General features: G+C 36.2%; 4 protein-coding genes, 1 non-coding gene and 1 pseudogene across 8 annotated transcripts; 1 reads left to right on the top strand and 5 right to left on the bottom strand.

Annotated features, from left to right (window-relative positions):
• Positions 1 to 3,257: 3,257 nt before the first annotated feature.
• LOC121755553 (UBP1-associated protein 2C-like) lies at positions 3,258 to 5,382 on the bottom strand. The gene is made up of 2 exons (XM_042150866.1): positions 4,055 to 5,382; positions 3,258 to 3,509 (listed from the first exon to the last, which is right to left on the bottom strand). The coding sequence occupies exon 1, from the start codon at positions 5,289 to 5,291 to the stop codon at positions 4,056 to 4,058; it is 1,236 nt and encodes a 411-aa protein (XP_042006800.1). The 5' UTR covers positions 5,292 to 5,382; the 3' UTR covers positions 3,258 to 3,509; position 4,055.
• A 632-nt stretch (positions 5,383 to 6,014) lies between these two features.
• Positions 6,015 to 8,439, bottom strand: LOC121755018 (U-box domain-containing protein 7-like). The gene is made up of 2 exons (XM_042150302.1): positions 7,934 to 8,439; positions 6,015 to 7,021 (listed from the first exon to the last, which is right to left on the bottom strand). The coding sequence occupies exons 1-2, from the start codon at positions 8,314 to 8,316 to the stop codon at positions 6,157 to 6,159; spliced, it is 1,248 nt and encodes a 415-aa protein (XP_042006236.1). The 5' UTR covers positions 8,317 to 8,439; the 3' UTR covers positions 6,015 to 6,156.
• A 6,372-nt stretch (positions 8,440 to 14,811) lies between these two features.
• Positions 14,812 to 14,882, bottom strand: TRNAG-GCC. Its single transcript has one exon. It is a non-coding gene; the product is annotated as a tRNA-Gly (tRNA).
• Positions 14,883 to 17,647: 2,765 nt separating this feature from the next.
• On the bottom strand, positions 17,648 to 18,058 carry LOC121756094. The gene has a single exon (XM_042151555.1). The coding sequence runs from the start codon at positions 18,056 to 18,058 to the stop codon at positions 17,648 to 17,650; it is 411 nt and encodes a 136-aa protein (XP_042007489.1).
• A 1,226-nt stretch (positions 18,059 to 19,284) lies between these two features.
• On the top strand, positions 19,285 to 20,100 carry LOC121756093 (annotated as a pseudogene).
• Positions 20,101 to 20,198: 98 nt separating this feature from the next.
• On the bottom strand, positions 20,199 to 24,691 carry LOC121755218. Of its 4 annotated transcripts, none has more exons than XM_042150498.1 (13): positions 24,532 to 24,691; positions 23,989 to 24,187; positions 23,848 to 23,902; positions 23,285 to 23,429; positions 23,074 to 23,141; positions 22,705 to 22,775; positions 22,275 to 22,526; positions 21,940 to 22,103; positions 21,812 to 21,867; positions 21,679 to 21,731; positions 21,441 to 21,609; positions 21,251 to 21,348; positions 20,199 to 20,879 (listed from the first exon to the last, which is right to left on the bottom strand). In XM_042150498.1, exons 1-13 carry the CDS (start codon positions 24,546 to 24,548, stop codon positions 20,661 to 20,663), a joined length of 1,566 nt encoding a protein of 521 aa, XP_042006432.1. In that variant the 5' UTR covers positions 24,549 to 24,691; the 3' UTR covers positions 20,199 to 20,660. The 4 variants fall into 4 exon arrangements, with proteins under 4 accessions (XP_042006432.1, XP_042006434.1, XP_042006433.1 ...); XM_042150500.1 differs by having other exon boundaries at positions 20,199 to 20,421; positions 24,532 to 24,690; XM_042150499.1 differs by lacking the exon at positions 23,848 to 23,902 and having other exon boundaries at positions 24,532 to 24,679.
• Positions 24,692 to 25,016: the final 325 nt, after the last annotated feature.

Below are 25,016 nucleotides of genomic sequence, written 5' to 3'. Positions count from 1 at the left end.
ATAATAAATGATAGATTTTGTGCAATCGTATAAGGCGTTTACTCAAAATTTCCCACGGTTTAAGTTATAATAATTAGGCCATCCGCAATGCATCCCTTAGCCGTCTCTTATCTCGTCCCGGAGAGACGAGACGGATAAGAGATCTCCGGGACGAGATAAGAGACGGCGTTGCAGCCTTTCGTCTCCATCCCGTCTCGGAGGGACAGCTCGCGAGACGTCCCGCCACGCGCGTTGGCGACGTGGCAAGCTCCGGTTCGTCCGTGACGCCCACTCGTCGGCCCGCGAGTGGGCGTCAGTGGGCGTCGTTTTTATCCGAAAAAATATTTTTTTTTGTTTTTTTTTTTAAATTCAGGAAAAATTAAAAAAAATCCCCAAAAATATACTAGCCGTTTATAGGCGTTTTTTGAAAATTTTTAATTTTTTAAAATTTTTTTAAGCCTCCAATCACTTCTATAAATATCAAATCATTCCCACAAATTAATCCACCATAAAAAATATATTTTTTTTATTTAAATTATGTATTTCTATTTTTTTAGGATTTTATTAATGAGGTTTTTAATTTTTTTAGAATTTTAAGTTGTAATTTTATTTTATTTAATGAAGTGTGTTTTTATTAATTGAATTTGTTGGAAATAAAAATAAAAAATGAAATTGAATGAATAATTAAGGGATGGGATGATTAAGAGACTGATAAGAGATGAGGGTTGCAGGTGATGTCTCTTAGTTAAGAGATGAAGTAAAAAGTACAGTGGAGTGGAGCCCATGAATAGTTAAGAGATGAGACGGTTAAGAGACGGATAATAGACAGCGTTGCGGATGACCTTAGTATTCATTGTTTCATTTTCAAGAATAATATGAATTGTAGAAAATTTCTGACAATCGAAATATCAATGCGACAACCAAAATTATATGTCAACTGAGTGCTCAACATGTAATTTAGATAAGGGATATTGGCATCTAATATCATGAAACTTTCAAAAAGTTAGGTTTTCCCATGAACCTTGAAATTGACAAATAATATCATAAACTTTACCCTGAGTTTGTTATTTTCCACCAATGAAAAAATTATAGCTATATTAATAGATTGTAGAACAAATTTGGAGGGTGTGCTTTAATAAAAACTATTTTCAAAGATTGAAAAACTTGAAGCTCTCGAAGTTGTTGTCGAGAAATACCAAAAAAAATTTTGTATCATGATATTATTTTCTGGAATTTTTTCATTGGTGAGAAATAACAAACTCGGGGTAAAGTTCGTGGGAAAAAATCCAACTTTTTAAAAGTTCCATGATATTAAGTGCGGATATCCCTTTAGATAATGTGTGATTTCGGCTGCCAGATCAATATTCCAATTGCCTATTTTTTTTGCAAGACATTTTAATCTAAAAAAATAGAAACGATGAGTACTAAATGATAATCACCGAAACAAATGAGATATTTTCAAATAAACGATAGGACAAAATCGTCCATTTACCCACTTACAGTATGATAGTGGATGACTCTCTTCTAGTCAACAAATTGTTTGCAAATGAAACTGTTGTACAAGTATTATGAACCAACAATTAATTTTATGAGAAAACTTATTGGTTATTCCTTCTACATATCACCAATTAATTTTAAAATAAAATACATTAACTTAGAACGATTGAGAATCTAATATCGGCGACGTTGGTCCTATAGAATCTCACATTTCAACAACGTTTTCATCTCAAGTGAATTACTTGACCTCTTTTAAATTATTAACTATTCTACTTATTCATACAATAATTTGTTAGTTTTTTCTGCCTGTCGTCTTCCGTCGATGCAAGTAGAAATATTTTTCTAAACACATTACTGAAGGGTTATTAAATAATTAATCAATCAATCGAGCCTTAATCAATTATTTAACTGAATGATTACAATTCAGGACGAATAACCAGAAAAACCGATTAGGAATGAAATGGTTTGCTCTGCAAGTTTAGCTAATTTTTTTTTAAAAAAAGAAGAGGATGAAAAAGTTGTTTGCTTTGTTGCTTTAGCCAAGTCGATTTAAGAGGTTTGCACCGAAGTAACCATAAACACAATTAGGGATCAAATAGTTGCATGGGCTTTCGTCTACTATTTCATTGTGTATATGAGAAATGCTAATGGAAATTGGCCAAATAAATAAATATATATTCTTGTTTGTATAATCTATTACAATGCATTATCCCTATTAAACATAAGAGAATGAAAGTAAGAGGAACTCCGGCACAGCCTCTTGCAATCTTACATTTAAATATATATTTCAGCTCCCACTTTCAAAGATTATATTTGCTTAACTTACAAACCATGAATCCACGCGTGTTAAATAATAAAACTTGCTAGCCAAAGCCAGATTTGTCAAGATGGTCCATATTTTCCACCAAATAATTGGATCATTAAAGAAATAACCTCAAAAGATGACGGAACATATAGGACAAAAACAAGTTTTAAAAAATCAACCAACTTCTCTCACAAGTCTTTATTCATATGCATAACACCAAAACAAATTATATCTAACAGAACAAATATTGTAGGCAATGTAAAAGGTTAATCCCACAATCATGTCAAAGAGCAAAACAAATGTTCAGAGCAATAAAGAATAGGACCTTTTCATACTCGACTACCAAAATGAAAATTTCATAAAAACCGGGAACCATGTAAATGAAACGGCAGATCCCAACATAAAGATTCAAAGGTAACCAACAACATAAGCACATCAAACACTGGTTTTCCATTCAATAAGAACCTCCTAAATCCATAAGTTGACAGGTGGAAAAAGGGGCATGCAAAAAACTAGGCAACATATGAAGTAGGAGAAACCTACAGATAAAAAGACCAAACTTATGACCAAGTCGCAAAATGATCAATTTCAATTGGAAAGGAATTAGAGAACAAGAAAACATTTGAGGAATGCATAGTATCCTTGCCATGAAGTCAAAGCAGATCTTTAGAGAACCAATTTATTCTATAAAAGAAAATTCAAGGAAATCAAATCAAATCCAAAGCAAGTTTTCACTTATTAAGTGCAGGAGTGGACTACAGTGCAGTTTCATTATACCATGAGGTCCATGACCTTACAAAAAGATGCCAACTCACCCTGAAATCTACGACACAAAAGATAGGTGGGCATCCAAAGAAGCCACAGCATAAGCACTTAAAACATTCAAGCAGAGAACATAGACAAGAAAGTAACATCCGTAAAAATGACTGGAGCAAAGATATTCCATTGAACTAGAAACAGAAACACACAGCAGGGATAAAACTAAAGCTCAGCATTAAAGAGAAAACCCATGTTTAGAACACTTCAGAGCCACTTATCACATAATACAGCAAGTCTCAAGTAAAAACTTTGAGCTCATTCTAGCACAAATATAGCTCATAAATCCACAAGTAGGTTGAGCATCCAAAGATCTACAGCAGTCCATTTATCAACCAAAGATTTCACAGTCGGGAATAACATAATCACCACAACCATTTAAAACATTTGCGCCCAAGAATCTGTCAAATACCTGAACATATAAATGCAAAACCGAATCCATCAATCCAATTCAAACTCAAAAAACAAGTCAACAGAAAAATTATACTATGATACGAAGTGATGCATCCTTGAACTCAGCTAATCAAGCACATCAACATGAATTACAATCACTGCCCCTAAATCTTTATAATTAGGAAAGATTGCATGAAATCTGTTTAAGGTTTACAGTCAAAAGCCATGACACATAAAAAACCAGAAGCACCATCAGGAAGCATGACCCCCTAGTCTGTAACCGCACAACTAACGACAAGTAGGAGCATTCTTTTAATAACCAAGATGTACGTGGTAACCTACTTCAGTCAGACAACGATCAAACGAGGAGTATTGGGTGAAAGCAGTGATCTATGTAGAGTTACACTGAGACATCTAATTCAATGTAACCCAATCATAAGAAACTACCTTTATCTACCTATTAGATGTTAAATTAGAACCAAACATTTAGCTACCAAAAATATACGAAGCAATCATGCACTAAACACCACATGAGATTTGAATAAGTCATATATAATCAATTACCTCAATATGGTGGCATGCCCTGGTAGGCCGGAAGTCTAGGCCCTGGACCAGCAGGGTGGTTTGGCTGCGGGGGATATGCCGACTGAAGCCCATAGCTCCCACTATCAGGATAACCCCCAGAGCCCTGCATCCCCAAGCTACTAGGAGGCATTCTGTATCCCCCAGCATTACCCATGCCTCCACCATACTCCCCGGCTCCAGCCCCACCTACTCCATCGTACCCCGATGCACCACCTCCATATCCACCACCATAACCTTGACCTCCGGGTCCTCCAGGCCCACCCATTGCAGCGTTATAGCCTACATTCTGATGCATCATTCCACCCTGCTGCGGAGGCTGAGGCATGTTAGGCCCTGGGCCGTATCCCATATAGCCCCCCATACCATAATTCCGTGGCGGCATACCCATAGGCCCCGAATTCGGCATACCAGGAGCCATTCCGCCAGGTGGTCCAGCATTTGGCTTCGGTTTCTTGTTATCTGTAGCCAACTTACACACAACCTGATGACCATCAATTGTTTTCATGGGGTCTACCAATGATGCCTTCGCACCCTCCTCTGTCTTATACACGAAAAAGGCAAAACCCTTGGCTTTTCCAGTCTGCTTATCAAATCCCAACGGCCCTTCCTCAATCTCACCGTACATCGAAAAGTGAGCCAACAATCTCTCGGAGGAAATCTCAAACGGGATATTACCAACATAAATCTTCCTCAAAGCCACATCACTCGAATGAGAATGACCTGAATTTCCAGCAGCGGCAAGCTGAGTCACCGTCATCCGCCCGTCAATCTTCTTATTCGCCTCCTTCAAGGCTAATATCGCAGCATCGATGTGCTTAAACGTCACAAACCCGTAGCCCTTCGATTTCCCGGTATTCTTATCGGTGATTACGATGGAATTCGCCTCATCCAGTTCCCCATAAGTGGAAAACACTTGACGCAATTTCTCCGTCGTGGTCTCCCAACCGAGGCCGCGGACGAAGAGTTTGCGCTGGACGGGATCGGCGTCGGCGACGGCGCGCACGGCCTCCAAGACGTCGGGGTGGCGGAGCACGGCGGCGCGAATAATCGGAAGGAGCTGCTCCTTGGTGAAGGGCTCGAGGATCTTCTCTGCGTCTTCGGGAGCAAGGATGCCCATCGAAGACGGCGGCACGGCAGCCATAGGGTTCCCGAGGTCGGCGGTTAAGGGATACGCTCTTCCGTTCTCATCGGCCTTGCGTTTCTTGGTGAGATCCATGGCTGAGAAAGTAAGAATTGAGTTTGTGGTGGAAACCCTAATTGCGGTTGTTTGTCGTAACTGTGATAAGAGGAAACCCTACTGGGGGAAGGGACGATATATAATGAGGCTTTTGCCAAACGCTGCGTTTTAATATATTCCTTCTGGGCCTTCTACAGAAATACTATGTAGTACTGTATATCAATTATCCTTCACTGAAGTGGCCCACAATGCTTGGATAATCAATACTACTATTAAGGATTTTCCTTTAATTTTTTTTAAAATAAAATTAACTTTTTTTATTGGAAAATAAACACAAATTTTAAAGGTAGCATCACGATAAACTTGAACTCGTGACCTTTTGATCCTGACATTAACCACTCTATCGCTAGACCAACATACGTACACTATATTTTTTTGCATTTACCATTTAGCTCTACTAGAGTCTAGAGGTGCGTGGTTTGCTATTGGCTTTGAATTGTTGATTTAGATTGGAACCGAAACCAGAAAAAAAAAAAAAAAAGAGACGGTGTTCTACCAAAATAGATGTTTTGTCATCAGAAAACCAACGATTCATGACCAAATTATTAAACATCAAATTTTCATTAACGTTTAAGTTTTGAGGTTCATTTCAATTTTCACATGTGATGTGATGATCACAATTTGGGAACGGATGCCACACTTTGTAAAGGAATCGAAATGTGCATCAAACATCAAACATGTTCTATACTCGTCTGTAATATGTTCTTTTCATTGCAATCACCCAAAAAATCACTACTATTAAAAAATCATCCATGATTTACAATCAGAATTATAAACATGAACCAAGTAGTACTCATTCTTTCCTTTTTGTATGTACCAAAAAAAAACAAACTTAGTGAGTTTTCTAATATGGTAAGCTCTTAGAACTGTTGCTAACCACCAAGCCCTTGAGCCTGGCTGCATCCCCGTCCGCTCCGTTGTTAGCGCGGCGCGTGATCCTCTCCATGTTCTTACACAAACTCTGCCTCACAATCCTCCTCATCATCCTCTTCCCCTCCTCCGCTTCCTTCTCACTCAGGGGCGACCCTAATCCCAGGATCGCCCCGCCCCCTACTTGCAGGGGCCCTGAGTGGGGCCCCACCCTCACCCTCCGCTCGTCCTTGAACCACTGCAGCAGCTTCATCGCCCTCCTCTGCGCCAGCTGGCTCCCCAGCAGCGCGACTCCCAGAAGCACCTGCACGATACCGGCCTCTGCCATCTTCCTCCTCTGCAGGGAGCTGTGGTGGGCCAGGACCATCAGGATGTAGGCAGAGAGCTCCTGGCATTTCGGGCTCTCCTCCCATGTCATGACCTCGATTAGGCCCTCGGGCACGGTGGGGTCCACCTCGAGCGCCTTCCTCCCGGCTGAGGTCACTGCCAGGTTGCCTAACGCGGCCAGGCTTCTCTCGGAGGTCTCCCTCAGCGAGGCCAGCTTCGTTAGGGTGGGGACCACCCCGGTCGAGATCAGGGCTGGCGCGTTGTCGAGGAGGGAAGAGAGGTTGTGCAATGTGCTCAAGCAGAGGTGTTTGGTTTTGAGGCTTGGATTTGATTCGAGAATGCTGACTACAATTGGAATGGTTCTTGATGTGTAAAAGGGGAATTGGCTGTTGGCTAGGTGTGATATGGACAGGAGAAGCGCTGCTGATTCTTGCTTATCTGTTTCATCTAACAAACTCAAATTCTTGTGCAGTCTTGTTAAAATTCCTGCCTCCACCATTACAGCCTTGTTACTGAACACAAGAAACATAATATCAGCAACCAAAAGAGACCACACCCACTCCCACTTGGAGCATTAACGCAATAATTTATTGAAATATGCAAAATATGCTTGCTTCCATATTATATTTGGATGTACATCAACGTGCCAATATGATCAAGTTAAAAAAGTGATGTTAGCTCAACAGACTATCCTTGTCTTCAACATATGGCTCTAAATTATATTCACTCCATCCACTACCAATAGTCTTATACTGAACGTCATTAATTTTAGTGCAACATTGGTATAGAAGAAGATAATACAAAGAAAAAATGATTGAAGTATTGTTAATACGAAAAAATAACCCTCACGAATTTTTTTTTACTACAGATAAAAGATAGACTAATTTTTATGGACGGTAATAGAAAAATAGAATTAATGATGCTGCACTGCATCATATCCTTAGTCCAAAAACTTCAATTTCTAAGTTGTATCATCTCAGTAAACCAGTTTCAAGCACTAAATTAGTTCGAGACACCTAACTTTGAGATTAATAAATGCCGGCGAAGGAAAGACTTCGCCGGCGAGCAAGAAATACCGGTGAGAGCGGTGGCGCCGCCCACTCCACCCACCCACAAGTCAATAATAATGGCCTCTAGGCCTCCATTATGGTTCCATTTTCCATTTGTGTGCAACAATTTTTCCCAACTCATTATATTAACTAAGAATAAGTATAGCTTTTGGTCCCTCCCACAATTAAATATATTCAATTATCCCAACTAAATTCGTCTGCTCCAATTGATGAAACAGTTCTTCCCTCTGTTTTCTCCATCCAAAAAAAAATTATCATCATCTTTGATTAAGGAACCTTAATCATCAGTTAATCATGATCATGCATTTTGATGATTGAATTAGAAATCACACAAATTAAATAAAAAAAACTCACGTGAAAGAGGCATTGGCGAGTTGAATAAGAACTTGCACAGCCAATCTCCGACGCGCTGCCGCCTCGGACCCGACCATGGCGACCAGCGGCGGAATAACGCCGAGCTCCGCCATGGTCCGGATCCGCTTCGCATCCTCCTCCGCCAGCTTCTTCATCTCTCCCGCCGCCGCTTCCTTCTCCTCCCATCTCCCAAAATGAAGCAACTTCACCGATTTCTTCAACGCCGCCATCCAATCACGATCATCAACCTTGGATTCTTGACACGTAAGCATAACTGTACCGATAGGCTCAACCGCCGCCGGCGGTTTGCAGTCTTTCTTGGCCGATTTCAGCCGCGATAGAAATCTTGGAGTGAAGAAGCAGTTAGTTAAAGAATTGGACATATTTGAAGGACTTGGAGTTCGAATTTGTATTTGCCTAATCAATTAATTTAATTTTAACACTACTATTAAATAATTATTTATTTCTGACTTGGATTAGGAGAGGAAGTGGGAGAATCATATAGATGCAGAAGGAGGCTTTGCGAGAAAATACAAAAGAAGAGGATAGCACATGCAGCTTAAGCAATCTGTCTGTTTCGAGGGATGAATGGAAAAATAATTTTTTTCTCCTAGTGAAATTTCACCAATTTATACAATGGGATTATTAAATAGAGGGTGAATAAAGTTTTTGGAGTTCCCACAAATGCCCATGTGATATACAGCATTTTACTTGGCTGTCGATTTGGGATACTGACACTAGTGAGATGTGACATGATCATAGAATTAGAATTAATAAGAGTCAAATTAGGGCTAAGCAAAATAATAAATTGTTATTATAGTATTAATTAATATCGCATAGGTATTAACTAAAAGATCCGGTGGGATTTATAATATTATCAAATATTTTTTTATATGGATGGAAAAATACTTACTGCTTAAGGTGAAATAATCTGTGAGCTGTGGTTCCATTTGTAGAAAATATGTTGTGTGGAATTGTGTTTATTCACATAAGTTCTGTAATCCTTTTACACGTTCACAATCTTTGGTAATAATGTAAGAGATCCCTTAGTTTCCTAGGTGATTATTCTCCCTAATTACATATGATTTCTTCCCATACTAATACTCTGTGATAGTGTGATTTGTGGTTCCATTGATAAGCTACGGATTTTATGGTGTTAATTAAGATTTAAGAGTTAGTTTGTATTCTTAAAATATGGAGTGGTAATTCTGAACCAACATTAGTTGCTTGTGGCGATGAGAATCGATAGTCAGGTTTCATATATATTCCACCTGTTGTCCAGTTGTCCTCACACATGTAGGCTGACATGGAATTTTTTTATTAAGATCTTATAAATATTGGATCCTATATGTATTTGTTTATCATCTGAATTTTCAAATGCATGTGTGCATATATATTTATGAAATAAAGATATATATGAAAGAGGCTTGAGATTGCAAAATCCAATTGGGAAGTGTATCATATGTAGAATACAGGCGTGCTCACAAGTCACAGACTCACAACCGCTAACTAAGACGTGCAACGTATCTTTTTTCTCGCGCGCACCATATCTTTTCTCTCTATATATACTCAAAAATAACGAAATTAGACATTTAATAAAACATTTTACAGTTTTCTTGTCAAAGTCCATTTTGTAACCAAAACACAAATTCAACTCACTTATAAAAATTTAATACTAGTACTAAAAAACCATTAATTTATTACAATTTCATTATATTTATTTTGGGAGAAAACAAGATAATAATTTAGCACTCCCTTCGTTCCTTGTTAATTGATGCATTTCTTTTTGGCACAGAGATTAAAAATAGCGTGTTAAGTATGAATAAAGTAAGAGAGATGAAGAGTTAAAGTAAAAGATTGTTACTTTTCATCTAAAAATAGAAATGACTTAATTAACTTTGATCTTTCTAAAATAGTAAAATGATTATATTAATATGGAACAAAGGGAGTAGTTTATAAATTAATAAATTAACAATAATTAATGAATATAATTATGATGTTAAATTACTAAAAGCATCTGCAACGGTGGACGGACGACGTCCGTCCGTCCGTGCCAGCGAGCAGGCGACGTGACAGCGTGTGATTGGCCAACGGCATATCCGTTGGAAAATCTTTTTTTTTAAATCGAAAATAATACCAAAAATAAAAAATTATTTTCTCAATCCCAAAAAATGCCCGCTTTTCTGTATTTTTTTATTTTTTTTATTTTTTCCCCCCAAAATCATCTATAAATACACACATTCATCGTCCATTTTTCACATCAAGTCATCTCTCATTCATATTTTTCATACAACTTATCTACACCTTCATCTCTCACTCAAAATTGGAAGCTCACGCGCGAGGTCTCCCCTACGCCGAGGTGTGCATACGACGGTGGGTGAGAGGATCGAAACAAGGCACACAATGCGCGATACCCGAACCCACGTTGAGCTACAAGAAGACCTAATCAAACACATGTGAGCGAAATTCGGCAACGCGTAGTTTTTTAATTTTACGAATCTAATTATGTAATTTTTAATTTTTAGGATTTTAATTATGTCTTTTTTTATTTTATATGTAATTTGTAATATTATTTCGGTTTTTAATGAATTTTAATATTAAGGAAATGTTTTTATTTAAATTGAATTGTGCTCGTCCTTGTGGAAGAGCACAGCTGTGGGTGTTGTGCTCTTGCCTAAGAGCATGCAGAAAAAGTGGGGCCGGGCCCATAACCGTGCTCGCTGGCAAGAGCTCGGTTGTGGGTGCTCTAAAATACCATTTCTTACCCCCAAATTGCCTCCATATATCAAACTATTGCACGTAGTATTATTGCCTTTGCTGAATACGGCTCATATACATGTTACCTAGTAGTTTGCTTATAATTTGGACTCGGACCAAAATCTAGATGCATATTGTACAGTTAACTTTCCAGTTTCCACGTCACAAGTTACACCAATAATCCGTATTTTATTTTTATTCTAATATATATTCTGCAAGATTCATTTATAAGGTAGTAGAACTCTAGTTAATAAATTTCTATAAGAAATCGCAAGACACGTGTGCTCAAGGTGGAGGTTTGGTCTTCCATATCTAAGGTAGAGTTGATCACTTTTCTATTTCTATTGAAATTGTTTTGAGATAATTTTGCATTTCGATTTGTAGGTCTCCTAAGTTCATCAATGCAATCACTAATCAGAACAATCAGAGTGAGTCCCTTTTACGTTAGCAATTAAAAATGGTATCTCATCTTTGAATGAAAAAAAAACAGATTATTTAAATAAAAGTTGGCAATGACATTGGCATTTGCATTTGGCCCCAACAACAACAATCCATCGATATATATACATTATACACACATGTAGAATATGCATGGTGCTCCACTCATATTTTCCACACGTGCCAATCTATACATATATAAAGGGAGAGTTTTGAGGGTATTTATGGAATTATCATTTAAGCTTAAATATATAATTTAAATACTATAATCTAGACATTTAAGAATAAAAACTATTATATAGTTCAAACGTAATAAGTTACTACCGTTACAATTTTATTTACTATATCAAAACTAATAATAATTCATAGTAGTAATAAGTTGATACGATTATTAACAATTTCAATCTTTGCTGCATGAGAAAGTGGGGTGGCAAATTCATCATTATGAATATAAAAATTTATTGTTTTTGGCTGTTAAAAGAAGTGGAGGAGGGTGCATTCTACTTTCCATTATTATCATTATATTGTCATTTATGTTTTTTTCAAGATTCAAAGTTGTAAACACTATATATATGTGTGTGTATGCCTCGGGAGGTTTGAGAAAAGGCATCAAACAAAGAAAAAGAGTATTGTATTGTGGCATTTTTAGTGAAGACCTTCATTTTGAAGGAATTATCTATTTATCCATCCAATATGTAGTAATTTTTTGATTTTCTTAATTCGCATATCATTTTATGCATTTTTATATTTTGATTATTATGTTATTATATTTATTGCTGATGATGATTTTTGAATGTTTGGTATTTTTAAAATATTTTATAGATTATTTTGATGATATATATTCGAGGTGTCATCACAAAATTGTTGCTAATGGTTCTGGAAAGGTTAAATAAAGGTATTTCCTATTAATTATTTTTTAGTGTTTAGACCAATAGTAATAATAATTGGTTTCTTGATTTGTTCATTTACTAATTGGTTTCTCGATTGTTCATTATTTTTTGCTATCGGTAATTCGTCCATCACTCTATTCAATTTTATATTTTGGTTTGCATGTTATCAAGTATCATATTATATTTGTTGTTGACGACGATGTTGATCTTTAGGTATCTTTTAATATATATTTATGGATTATTTTGATTACATATATTCATAATTTTATCCCATAATCGTGGTTAATGATAAAATGAAGGTACATATTGATTATTTTTGGCTATTTAGACCAATAGTAGTATTAATTGGTCTTATAAACAAAATCTCCAAATAGATTTACAGATGTAATGAAATAAAGATTCAATTTTTTCCCCTAGACTTTAATTTCAATCTATCATTATAAACATGCATACAAAATTCTCAAAAATAATAACAAGGCAGGATCTTCCTTTGATTGGAATAAATTTTTAAAATACTAAAAAAATAATATTTTTTCCCTAATAGTTGGACACATTCTCGATCCCATAATAGCAATGATGCATTGCTACTACCATCAACAACGTTCACGATGAACCGGAACCTGCAAAACGAAAGCAAGTGAGCAGGTCAAATGCGGAAACAAATATAAATGATGATAAGCAATGGGAAATATCAAACCTCGGAATGGCAATCCCACCAGAATTATCACATTCCTCACAGTTGAACCCATTCTTAACCTCCACAACATTTTTGACACATTGTTTGCATGCCATGTATGACCATTGGCCATAGTGACACTCAACATCTTCAATTCTACCACAAATCCAGTAAGAACCATCCTACAGAATGCAATAATTAATTTTAAGTTAAATAAAATTAATCTATAAAGAAACAAAAATAGCAAATAGAATGGGGAAAAATGACCACATCTTCTTGTGCATCTGCAAGAGTTTTTACGACCAAGCCATCAAATTCATTAGACACCCTTGTATCAGTAAAACGATAAATGTCCCACCATTGTTATAATTGAATTCACTAATTTAATCCAATTTGTTGTGAAATATAAAAAATAAAAAATATACTATACAATATTTATATTAAACATAAAATTTATGTATCTAAGTATAGAATTTTCTTTATTAATAAATTTATTAAATGAGTTTAAACATATGATATTTTAACTTGGTTTTGCACATGTCAATCATGCACCATTGCATATATATATGTCAATAATTTTTTGTTTTCTTTCATTAAACAATAAAGTATATATCAAATCCAGATCTAAAACCCCAAAATAGAATAAGTGATCAACAAAGTAAAACTGAACTGGGCAGAGGGATAATTTTATTGATATTTGGCTCATTTGTTGGTCATAATGAGTATATTTTAAAGTTAAGGGTTTTGGATTTAGGTTTCAAGGCTTGGGTTTTTAGTGTAGAGGGTCACTATATTGCAATGAAATGAATCTCGACTAGGAAGTGTCTCACCAGTGCAATATTAAATTATTGCAACGTAAATTTGCTCCTGCAGTTATAACTCAACGGTTAATTCATATTTTCACAGAATTAAAATAGTTTTTAATTTTAAGTTTGATATTTAAATGTCAAAACAGTTTATTAAAACGTCAACACAAATATGTGTTGAAATTTTAATGTGATCGTATTGACATTTTTAAGAAAAGTTAGCATTTAAACGCACTCTTGTGGCTATGTGGGGCTAATGTGATTGAAAAAGTATAATCCAAAATAAGAGGATGTCGAATATTCTTTTGTTTATCATTTCACAAATTTTATTTTGCATAATGAAATAAATATGAAGAAATTAAAATGACCCGTGCATCGCACGGGGTGATACTAGTTCTCCTATAACATCCACTTGAAACTACCAACCACAATGTTGCGTCGATTTTAGATTTTCAAACACACGTGTCTATTTATCTCATCACCATCAATAATATACTACAACAAACCTTCCAATATATATCAAGTAAGAGTTTTATAAACTAATTAAATAAATGCAATTGCCTACAAGATATTATGGCAACGTGTCTTATCCAATGAAATGTGGATGGTATATTTGTATGGATTCTTACGTGCCTTGATAAAACACATGGTGAGGTAGTGATAAATTAGTAATTTAGTAGTGTTGGTTGGGACTTTTGATTTATGTTCCACTGAGAATATGCAGATGTGAAGAAATAGGGATTAGGAATTCCACTACAAATTGACACTGTTTTACTTGCAAGTAGTGGAAACGAGAGAGAATGTAGCTGCGTTTGTTTTGATTTCAGCAAAAGGGGTAGCAACGAGTTGAGGTGACTTGAAGAATCTTCAAAGTCCTCGTTTCGTTGTCCTTCTTGAAAGAAAAAAATGCATATTCAGAAACCTGAGTGGAGACGGCCCAAATCCGAAGTCAGCGGCAAATGAAGGTGGGGTCAAAGATCAACTGACTCCACTACTGGCCCACTAGAGTTACAAAATTCAATGAAATCCAATTTTCTTCTAGCATCTCTTGTTAGGAGTGGAGTGTCTCTTCCACTGACTATGTCTTCCAATGTCAACAATGACCTTTTTACACGTAACCAAATCATGTTGCGCTTTTTCACGTAACCGATCCGTGTTGCGTTTCCTAGATCCGCCGCCCTTGTTTAAGGTGTGTCATCGACAGTACTTATTAGTTGCATAAACACACAAAACGCATCGGTCAGCTTAAAGATTATGTAAAAAAAATGCCTATTTCTCATCAACAATATAAAAAATTTAGAATATTATAAATGCACCAGCCGGGAATCGAACCCGGGTCTGTACCGTGGCAGGGTACTATTCTACCACTAGACCACTGGTGCTTAGATGCTAAGTTTTCGTTGTTTGTTTATAAAGTAACTGCTATGATAATATTATCTCAATTTTCTTGTTGGATCAGCAACTGTTAACCGTAATCATATTATTTTAAAACCAAAATACCTCAATATTATCTATTAACATGGAATGGATGGAGTATTATATATGAGTTTGATCAAAATATGAGAGAATCAATAATTAATTGTTGCAATTTGATATTGATATTTTGTGTATTAATTATCTAAATAGGGAACATCATTTTTGGTCCACGAACTTTACCAAAATATCATTTTAGGTCCATGAACTTTGAAAATATCATCTAAGGTCCACCAACTATGAGTTAATATCATTTGAAGTACTTTTTACTATTTCCAAATTTTGTTGGACGAAAATACCCTCAATACCTTAAAGAGTGTATATTTGTAATAAATTTATCATATACTCATATTTTTTTATAAATATCTTTACAATATATTTTTGACAAATTTTCTAAATATAATTTGACCTTCGATATTATCATTTAATTTTGTGACATGCAGAAAAGATCTGTATTCAATTTTTTATTATTAAAGAAAAGTTCTTTATTCAATTTTTAAAAAATTAATATAAAAAATTGAATAAGCAATTTTACTTGCATGTCACAAAATTAAGTGATAATATTTAAGGTCAAATTATATTTAGAAAATTAGTAAAAAATATATTGTAAAGATATTTATAAAAAAATATAAGTATATGATAAATTTATTAAAAATATATACACTTTAAGGTATTGAGGTTATTTTCATCCAAAAAAACTTGGAAATATTAAAAAGTACTTCAAATGATATTAATCTATAGTTGGTGGACCTCAAATGATATTTTCAAAGTTTACGGACCTAAAATGATACTTTGACAAAGTTCGTGGACCAAAAAAGATGTTCCCTCTTATCTAAAATCAAAACAAAATTTAATTTAGAATTTTTAAAATTTTAAAATTTATCATTTAAATTTTGAACATTCGATCTCTAAAGTAAAAAAGTAAATTGGGAAGGTACTTTGTCATTTAGTAGTACCTTTTATAAATATAAATATATTTTCATAAAAATATTGAATACGTAAATATTGAAAAAGTAAATAGAAATAATTGCTATACGGAGTATTTATTATTTGTGTTGAAAAAAAGAGTAAATATACCTCTTCAATATTGAATAAGTTATATCAATACATTCTCAAATATTATTACCATTCAATAATGAATATTTATGGAAGAAAATAAATATGGTAATTATATTCTACTCGATTTAGATTTTAGAGAAAATTTAAGTAAATAAATTACCAGACGCAGCAGAAGTAGAAGAACGGCGCCGAGCTCCTAATTTTGCTGGTCGGTAAACCCTTCGTCATCTCGTTCTTCTTCTTAATTTTACTATGCCACGCCTGAAATCTTATCAATGATGTTTTAATTTCACGTACTAATTCTCAGAAACCCCTAAATTTGCAATTTCTGTAGTTGCTTCTCTTTGTAAAATGCTTAATTTAGTTACTTATTTGTTTACTGATCAAGATGGTTGGTGCTAGGTTTTCTGGAATCCTACCTTTTTTTCATATAATTTGCTTAAACTCTCTCGTTTTAAAATTGTATGTATATAGATTTCTGGATTTTCCTGCCTACTTCATTCATGCTTTACCGCTTTAATTTCTTCCAAAAGCTTAGATTTTTTTTTATAATTTCGCTCCTGAATGCTATTTTTATGCTGTGTAGTATAAAAAAAATGCTGCTTTCATGTTTGTGGTAGGTTGGATATTTTGTGTATAAATTAAAAAAAATGTTGCTATTATGTTTGTGGTAGTTTGGAGCGTTTGGAGATGGAGGCAGCTGCAATGGAAGCAGATCTTAATAACAGTGCTGTAGGCTCTGATCCGAAGCCCCTGGTTACGTATCGTTGCTTCAGGGGATCACATTGTTTCCCACGAGCGCGGAGGAGGGCAGAAGAGCTTCAAGTGGAAAAAGTGAAGTGCTGATGCCGATGTGCAGGTTCTTGAATGCTCCTCTATCTTTGTGGAGCCCATGAAATGGATGGAAGCATGTTAGTACAACCTTAACATTCACTTGAGATTGCCATAACTGTCTTAGAGTCAGAGGAATCCTTATCTAGCTTGGTTATTTTGCAGTGGAAGAGGGCTGTGTGGGAGACAAGCTCCAGTGCATCGGTTGCAAAGCGCGATTGGGTTCCTTCAATTGGGCAGGCATTAATCCTGCGTTTCAGCTGCACAAGAGTCGTTTAGATGAGTGCCATTACTAAGTCTCTACATTTATATCTTGAATTTTGAGAATGAGACATTAGGCTACCTGTGAATGCATCAATTAACTTTATCTATTTCGAATGTTAGAATGTTTCTTATTAGTAGTTGGCATTGCTTTGAGTGTGTTGTTTAATACAAGGATGTAGTTTATCCTCTCCCGAAGTTTTAGTTTATCCTCTCCCGAAGTTTTGTTGGAACTTTATCGATGTTTATATGTATACACATATGCAGTGCTTTATAGTACTTTTAGTAGTCTAAGCTTCGCCTTTTCGTTCTAAATTCATTTTCTTGAGTTCATCATCATCATCATAAGATGTAAGGGTTGATCTGGTGTATTGTGAATGCTTTTTAAGCTTGGTGATATTTGAAACAGAGCTCTTTATTTGGTATATTAACACTGGAAATTTGAAGTGGTGGAAGTATTCAAATGAAGATGAGAAACAAAGGGCCATCAAGAATCAGTGATGGCTAAACAAAGATGGATCCATCACTGTCCCAGAGCAAATGCCTCGACCGGGAAAGTCTTGGTGATTCCAGCAAGGCTCTTGAAGTGAATCTTTCCGGTGGGTGGATCATCAACGGTTATCTGACCGACAGGAGGCCATAGAATCAGCTCCTTGGCCTTAACTCCCTTGAGCTTCTTGATTCGCTTCTTCTCCACGTAGCCTGTTATGTCTGTGTCATAGCTCACGAGCTTGCTTATCATCTTGAAGTTGTGCTCCACCTTCGCCTTCTGCTGGATCCACATGTACCCGCTGCTCCTCACAAACCCTACTTCGACCACGTCAGCCAGTGGGAGAAGGCCACCTGGCAGCTCGAACTCTTCGAGTAGGGATGTGGCGAGTTTTAGCCCTTCTTCGTGGCCTTGCTTCACTAGTGCTCCTTCCTTTTCTGCCATTCTTGAAAAAGGGTCTCTGTTTATTTAATTTAGTTGTGAGATTTGTGGGGTTTTGAAGTAGTTGCTTGATCAGAATTTATACATAAGATTTAACCATAAGATACAAAATTGCAATGGAGAAACCAACATGATTAGCTTTGGTTATATCACTTAACTTAATCTATTAGAATATATACTTCACAGTTTGCAAAACAATGCAACTTGGCATTTTCTTCAACTGTGCATTAGATTATTCATGTTAGGCAATATCGTAATAGTCAGATTAGACTATATTCCGTGACAAATCCGGTAAGATTTTTAATAATAAAATTTAAATATTTAAAAGATCAAAAAGAAGAATAAAGAAATCTCGAATAAAGAAATCTCTAACCAAACAATTAATCGCAAAACTTTTGGTCATAAACCTTGAGATAATTTTATCATAAAATTTATGTTTCATCATAATTATGTCTATCCACACCAATAATTTTTTTATTTGGTTCGTACAGAAAAATTAGTCACATTCTATTATTGATAAGTTCTTCCTGAATCTCATTCTCTACAAATAATGCATGTAAGTTTTATTTTTCTCTACCTTATAAATTTAAATTAAAAATTAAAATTTGTCATCAATTATCAAGATTATTGATAGTGGATGGAAGTATTATTAGATATATCTCATGTTTCATGGATTTTGATTAGTTCAACAATCTCACATCTCACAATTTTAACTTGAATTTGGCCATCGACCAAATTATATCTCTAACTATTGCCTAAATATATCCTTTAGTTAATAAGTGATAGAGATCATAGATGGTTTATTTGACTAAAGGATTAACATGCCAACCTAAACCACATATTTTATTCTTCTAGTTATTTTTTTTATACAAAAGACTCTGTCAAAAGGACATTTATACGAATACAATATCAGAAAGAAAAAAAAATGCAAATGCAATAAGCAACAAAAAAATAGTTTCAGTGTAATTTCACGCTTCGGTCCTCCTTTCAAGAAGCATACATTATAATAGTAGGAAGAGGAAAAACATTGTGATAATTAATACGTAGACAAATCATATTCAAGTAACAAAGTTACTTGCTCTCTAATTAAGTCAAACAGATACATACATACGTACATGATACATACATGAAAGTCGTTGCTATATATAAATGGCATACGATCTTGACAATTTATCATACTAGCAAAATTGTCCGAACAAAGACACTAATATAACCTTTGAAGTCTCGCCATGTCGGTTAGTTTTCCCTCTCTAGAATTTCCAAATGCATCCGATGTATATATATATACACGCATAGATGTATGTATGTATGTATGTATACGTATGCATGTACGATGAAGCTTTCGACTGTCCAGACTTCGGTTTCAAGTCGTAGAGAAGGGGGAAAAAGATGAGCTGGTGTTGATTAGTATGTGTGCGCATGCTAGCTTTAGCTTCCCGTTCCGTAAAAGTATTCACAGAATATGCTCACATAAGTTATATAACATGAATATCGTGTTTGCAGATTGTGGAGATGAGAGTGCACATGGATTGTCCTGGATGTGAGAAAAATAACTAAAGCCCTCTCAAAATTAGATGGTACAAACTACAAACCCTCTACTTTCAATTCCTTTTATTATGATTCGTCCATATTATTAAATTCAGACTAAGAAGTAAGAACTTAATTAGGTGTGGACAACATAGACGTAGATATGAACATGCAAAAGGTGACTGACGGGGAGGGCGAGCCAGAAAAAGGTTCTGAAAACCGTACGAAAGACTGGCCGGACAGCAGAGCTGTGGCCGTTTCCATACAACCCGGCCTACTACAGCCACTACTCAAGGGGGGGGGGGAGTCTGGCCAGCTACGCCTATTCCTCCGGCTACAGCACCCCAGCGAATTATTTCACAGCTGAGTCGACAACCTCCACATACAACTACCGTAAACATGGCTACAATGGCCACGACCACGGCTACTACCAGCAGCCACCCGGGTCTGATATTATTGACATTCGCACCACCGACATTTTTAGCGACGAAAACGCCACGGGTTGCTCTGTAATGTAATAAATGGAAGATAAAGCAACACTTTTGAATGCAGTTTCTGCAGATACCAAAATCAAAATCAAAATCAAAATCAACATCAACATAATGTGGAACCAAACTTTCTCCCCTTTGATTGGTGGATGAAAATATAACCATCATATATAATTAAAAGATTATCATCCTGAGAATGATGATACACATTATGTGGAAACTAGAACTTTCCATCATGTTGTCAGCGTACAACGACTAATTAACACCTATACATGGCGAAGATTGTTTTATGGTGTCGGCAACGTGCGACACCACTCCGGCTCCAGCATTATGAAACCTTTCGTTTTTCACCTGTTTATTACAATCAAGGTATGAATTGAAGGACTGTCGCTTCTATAAGCCGTGTGGTGGTGTATAGGCCTGTCAAATCGAGTATCCACAGATACCTGATCCGAAAATTTCGGGTACCCAATCCCGAATTTCCCAAAATCTAGTACATGATACCCGATCCGATTTTGATTTCGGATACCCGAATACCCGACTCGGGTATCCAGTCCCGAATAATCAGGTATCCAGCCCCGATTTCAATTTCAATTTTGAGGAGAGCTGGGCATTAGAGGTCGGCGGCGGTGGGAGAGGAGAAGGGCCGCGGCTGGGCAGTACAGGAGAGCTCGTTGCGGCCGGCGCTGGGGAAGATGAGGGTCGGTGCTGGGAGAGGAGACGACGCCGACGTTGGGAGAGGAGACGACGCCGGCGGAGGGGGACGCAGGCGAGAGAGTAGGAGGGGGGGAGGCGTGTGTGATGTAAGTCTATAACTCAGTGACTACCATTAATCATAATATTTAATTACTTGAACTTTAAAAATTAGAACTAATATATTACTAGTATTATTAGTAATTAGAAATTATAAAGCGGACAGATTTCCTATTTGGGTTTGTAAATAAGTAAGAATATGCAAATTAGAATTAACACACTATTTATTAAGTTTTTAAAAAATCGGATAATTCGGGTATACCCGATCGGGTGAAAATCCAAAATTTTCAGTACTCGATCCCGATCCAAAATCCGAAAAATCGGGTTTCGGGTATCCAATTACCTGACTATTTTGGGTACGGATATCGGGTATGATATCCATTTTGACAGGCCTAGTGGTGTATGAGGAGTTTGAAGTTTACTTTACCTGAATATTGTAGTGTGCAAAGAACGGCCAGAGTACTGAGTGAAAGCTAACATCAACTTTCGTCCATCCCAATCGTTGTAATCCACGTATCATTTCATCTGAAACAAGACAACTTTCATTTCCCAAACATATCAACAGTTTTACGTCTTAATACTCTAAGCATCTTAATTCATAGCAATTGGGATTGTACCTTCCATTATCTCGTGATATTCTACTGTGTTCTGTGTGCTAGGATCATTTTGAGCAGCCTCCTTCGCTTCAGCTGCCTCCGAAGGGAAATTCGGGCTCTCAGACAAAACTGGGGGGCAATACTCCACGTTCACAATGTGTTCGTAGCCATCCAATGACCCATCTGTAGGCTGCCAGTGTCAAAATTAGATATCTGACTAATCAATATAATTATACACAACTAGGAAATGTCAAATTACTTTAACGAGTTCTTCTTCTCTTCTAATGGAGGAAGTGCACCAACCTACCATATCTGGACATCGTTAAGAATCCCACTAATCAATGCAACAGAAAAAAAAAACATTTATAGTACAGTAATTGAAATCAGGATACGGTCATAAGACACATTTGCATAAAGGACCCGACATCTGAAAGCAGCTAGTGCAGACCTGCAATGCAACTCAGAAAAATAAGCCTAAAATTCTGACAAAAGAGCATGACAACAAGTTAAGTCTCCTCACAAAAATTTTCCTTCGTCACAGTCTGAGGCCATTCGTAATAAGAGAGGAGGTTTATCGGCGTCTCCATCAGTGAGAAAGAGCTGACTGCCAGTTTGCCCAGTAAAAATAGGCGCAATCGGCGGAGCAATTTTCTCCAAGAAAGGCACACCCAAAAGAAATGGAAGCTGAAATATTGAAGATAATTCACTGTCTGGAGGTCAGGTCCCACATGACAATTATAAGCTAATAGTATATTCTATAGCCTGAGATTGGTTTTAAAGAATAAGCCATTTGATCCAAATCAACACAAACAAGATTAATAATTTCATGTTAATCTTGCCATCAGCAAAATATACCTGTTTTTTCCCTCTTACTCCAATATGTGGTGTCGCCAGGGTAATAAAATTAATTGCTTCCAGGCCAGCAATCAAGCCACCATTTGGAGGAGATGAGGGTTCGGAGTTTGTGTATGTATCATCAGGATAATCAGAAAAAACATTAGGTGTGTACAAGACAGCAATTGCATATCTTGCAATTAATCCACCAAGTGAATGGGCTAAAAATGAAATCTTTGTTAAGCTATCTGCCTTCTTCACGACCTCCGTGACCTGTTCCAGAAAAAAAAAGGGAAAGGGTAAAGAAGAGAAATACTTCAATTGTCAATTCAGGGCTCTACTCTTCAAGTAGAAGGACTTCTGGATCAGGCATATGAAAAAATGTTGGTTCACGACCTAAGCACACTAGTATTAAAGGGGTGTGTACAAGCCCATAACCGAAAGAACTTACTTCGTCAGCCAGTCGTCTACCAGCACCATCAATGCCTGTGAAAGTCTTGGCATACATATTACAAGAACTCGCTGCAATAGAAGGAAGTAAACATCTTAAATGAGTTTCAGTACAGCTTAAGATTATCCTAAAATGAGAACTTGTCAGTTCAAATTCATCAAACATTGGCATGCTTTTGCATATAAAATCTCTAGTCATCCTCTAAAAAGCCCATCTATATCTGTATCCCCATTATTCATGGAAAGTAAGCACTCTTAACGGTTTAATCCTCATGTCAATATCATACAACGTGATACCTTCCACAACGCAAAATTGGACTGAAGCTCATGTTAAACCTTATATGTAAAACAATTAGAAAAGAAAACATACCATATATCAAGAATTTTTTCCCTAATCGCCTTTTCAACTCTGCTTCACAATACGTCCAATCGCTTGGGCTGAAACACTAACAAACTTAAGCAAAACTCAACTCTTGACACATCATGTGCAACTTAATGCAGTATCAGATTCAATATCTACTTTAAATTCTTGAGATAGCAAAATCATTGTTTACTTAATCCATGTACGATAATCAGCATACCTCCCCATGATGCCATGAACAAGAACGAGAAGATGATCGGGTTTGTCCTCCAAATTTATCATGGCCGTTGGAGATGAAAGATCTCCTTGAGTAGTACTCATCGCTTGAGCCTTAAGGCTGTGATGCTTCCGGATAACTTTCAAGCCTGCAAGATGTTGATCAATATACTGAATTGAAGCAGATATGCTATCAATGAACGTACCTTGCTCGTTAGACCATACAGGTATATTCAAAGCATTGAGCTATTATAGTATGGTTTATTCACAAACTAGATCCACAGGAACAATCATTACATAAACTAAGCACCAACCTAGTAATCAATCTAGAAATTATTAAGAGGCAGGGATAGCTACCACGTTCCATGATCTTAATTTTATCCATTCAGATAAATAATGGAGTGACTCAATCATTGGCCGGTTACGGAATTAGAATTTAAAATTTCAGTTTGGAAAGGCGTAAAACTTATATATAGCACATTTTTCACAAAATTCGTGATCTAGGTTCCACAAAGATGTTCACATTTCACAATCAAATTAAAAGAGAAACAGGAACTAGGTTTTTACAGTAAAAAACCAATACGCCAATCACGAAACTCCAGAAATTCCACAATTCCATTGCCTGTAAATCACAAAAAAGTGAAAATCCTGACAGCAAATTTCGTCCACAGATTACACTATTCCAGGGAGAGAGATAAGAGAGGCTACCGGAGAAAGTAATGAAATTCCAATAACGCCCCGGGCGATGAGACGAGAAAGCAGAGTAAGAAGAATTAGGTGAAGGTGAGCAGGAGCTGGAAGAAGACGACGGCGGTGGCGAATTGTGGCGGTTAACCGAAATCGTCGTAAACCGGCGGCAGCTGATTCGAGGAGAGAGAGAGTGAAACAAAGGTGGAGAAACCACCATCTGTATTATTTATATTCGTAAATAATAGTAAAATAATAAAAAATCAGCATAGAATAGCCGATAATGCGGCCACGTCAGCGACAGGTGAGATGCGACGCGTCATATGCACGCTCCGCCGCATTCAATCGTGACTCTGTCGCTCTCTTTCTCTCTCCGACGAGTCGCTTAAAATAAGATTAAACAATAAGATCGAAATCGAAGCTAAAAAAACAAGGATTTTTACTACGGTGCAACCAAAATGTGGATCGAAATTGAATAATTTGTTGGGAAGTAAGAAAACAAAAAAACGAATTGATTGATATTTGTTGGATACAGAACGATCGAAGAGAAAGAGGAGAGTACACCTGTGCCGGTCCCCCATTGATGTTAGGACTGCCTAATAATCAGATGCTTCCATAGATGAATCAATCGTACAACTGGTGATTCCCGGCGAACTACTAATTTCTGCAGTGAATTAATGAATATGGATGGAACTTCTTTAGTTGTTTCAAAATGATTCGAGGCGAACTACTAATTTTTGCAGTGAATTAAATATCATATTCCTTCTGAAAATATAAATAAATAAATAATATAAATAATTTAGGACTAGTCGAAATAGAAAAATTAAATAAAAAAAGTAAGAATATCATGGGATAGAGAGAATAGTACATGTATTTTTGGTCTTTTGATATTTATTTTTTTAACAGTAAATTTGCAAAATATGTACTAGTATTATTCTAGTTTTCCACTACAAATAGACAATTATTATAATTAATATTCCATGCAAGCTTTCGTTACATGAAGATCACCTCCGTTGTTATGGATCGAGTAAAATTAATGTTCATAAACC

The sequence above is a fragment of the Salvia splendens genome, chromosome 11, assembly GCF_004379255.2.
Source record: "Salvia splendens isolate huo1 chromosome 11, SspV2, whole genome shotgun sequence".
Lineage (NCBI taxonomy): Eukaryota > Viridiplantae > Streptophyta > Magnoliopsida > Lamiales > Lamiaceae > Salvia > Salvia splendens.
Note: the sequence above shows the minus strand (reverse complement) of the source record. Positions and strands in the feature narration are given on the sequence as shown.

Coding starts and splice junctions, on each gene's coding strand:
- LOC121755553 (XM_042150866.1), bottom strand. CDS start 5,291: ATGGATCTCACCAAGAAACGCAAGGCCGATGAGAACGGAAGAGCGTAT.
- LOC121755018 (XM_042150302.1), bottom strand. CDS start 8,316: ATGTCCAATTCTTTAACTAACTGCTTCTTCACTCCAAGATTTCTATCG. Junction 7,022..7,933: donor CTCGCCAATGCCTCTTTCAC/GTGAGTTTTTTT, acceptor TCTTGTGTTCAG/TAACAAGGCTGTAATGGTGG.
- LOC121756094 (XM_042151555.1), bottom strand. CDS start 18,058: ATGGCAGAAAAGGAAGGAGCACTAGTGAAGCAAGGCCACGAAGAAGGG.
- LOC121755218 (XM_042150498.1), bottom strand. Junction 23,430..23,847: donor TGGCGTATTGGTTTTTTACT/GTAAAAACCTAG, acceptor AACATCTTGCAG/GCTTGAAAGTTATCCGGAAG. Junction 22,527..22,704: donor GTAGACGACTGGCTGACGAA/GTAAGTTCTTTC, acceptor TTTCTGGAACAG/GTCACGGAGGTCGTGAAGAA.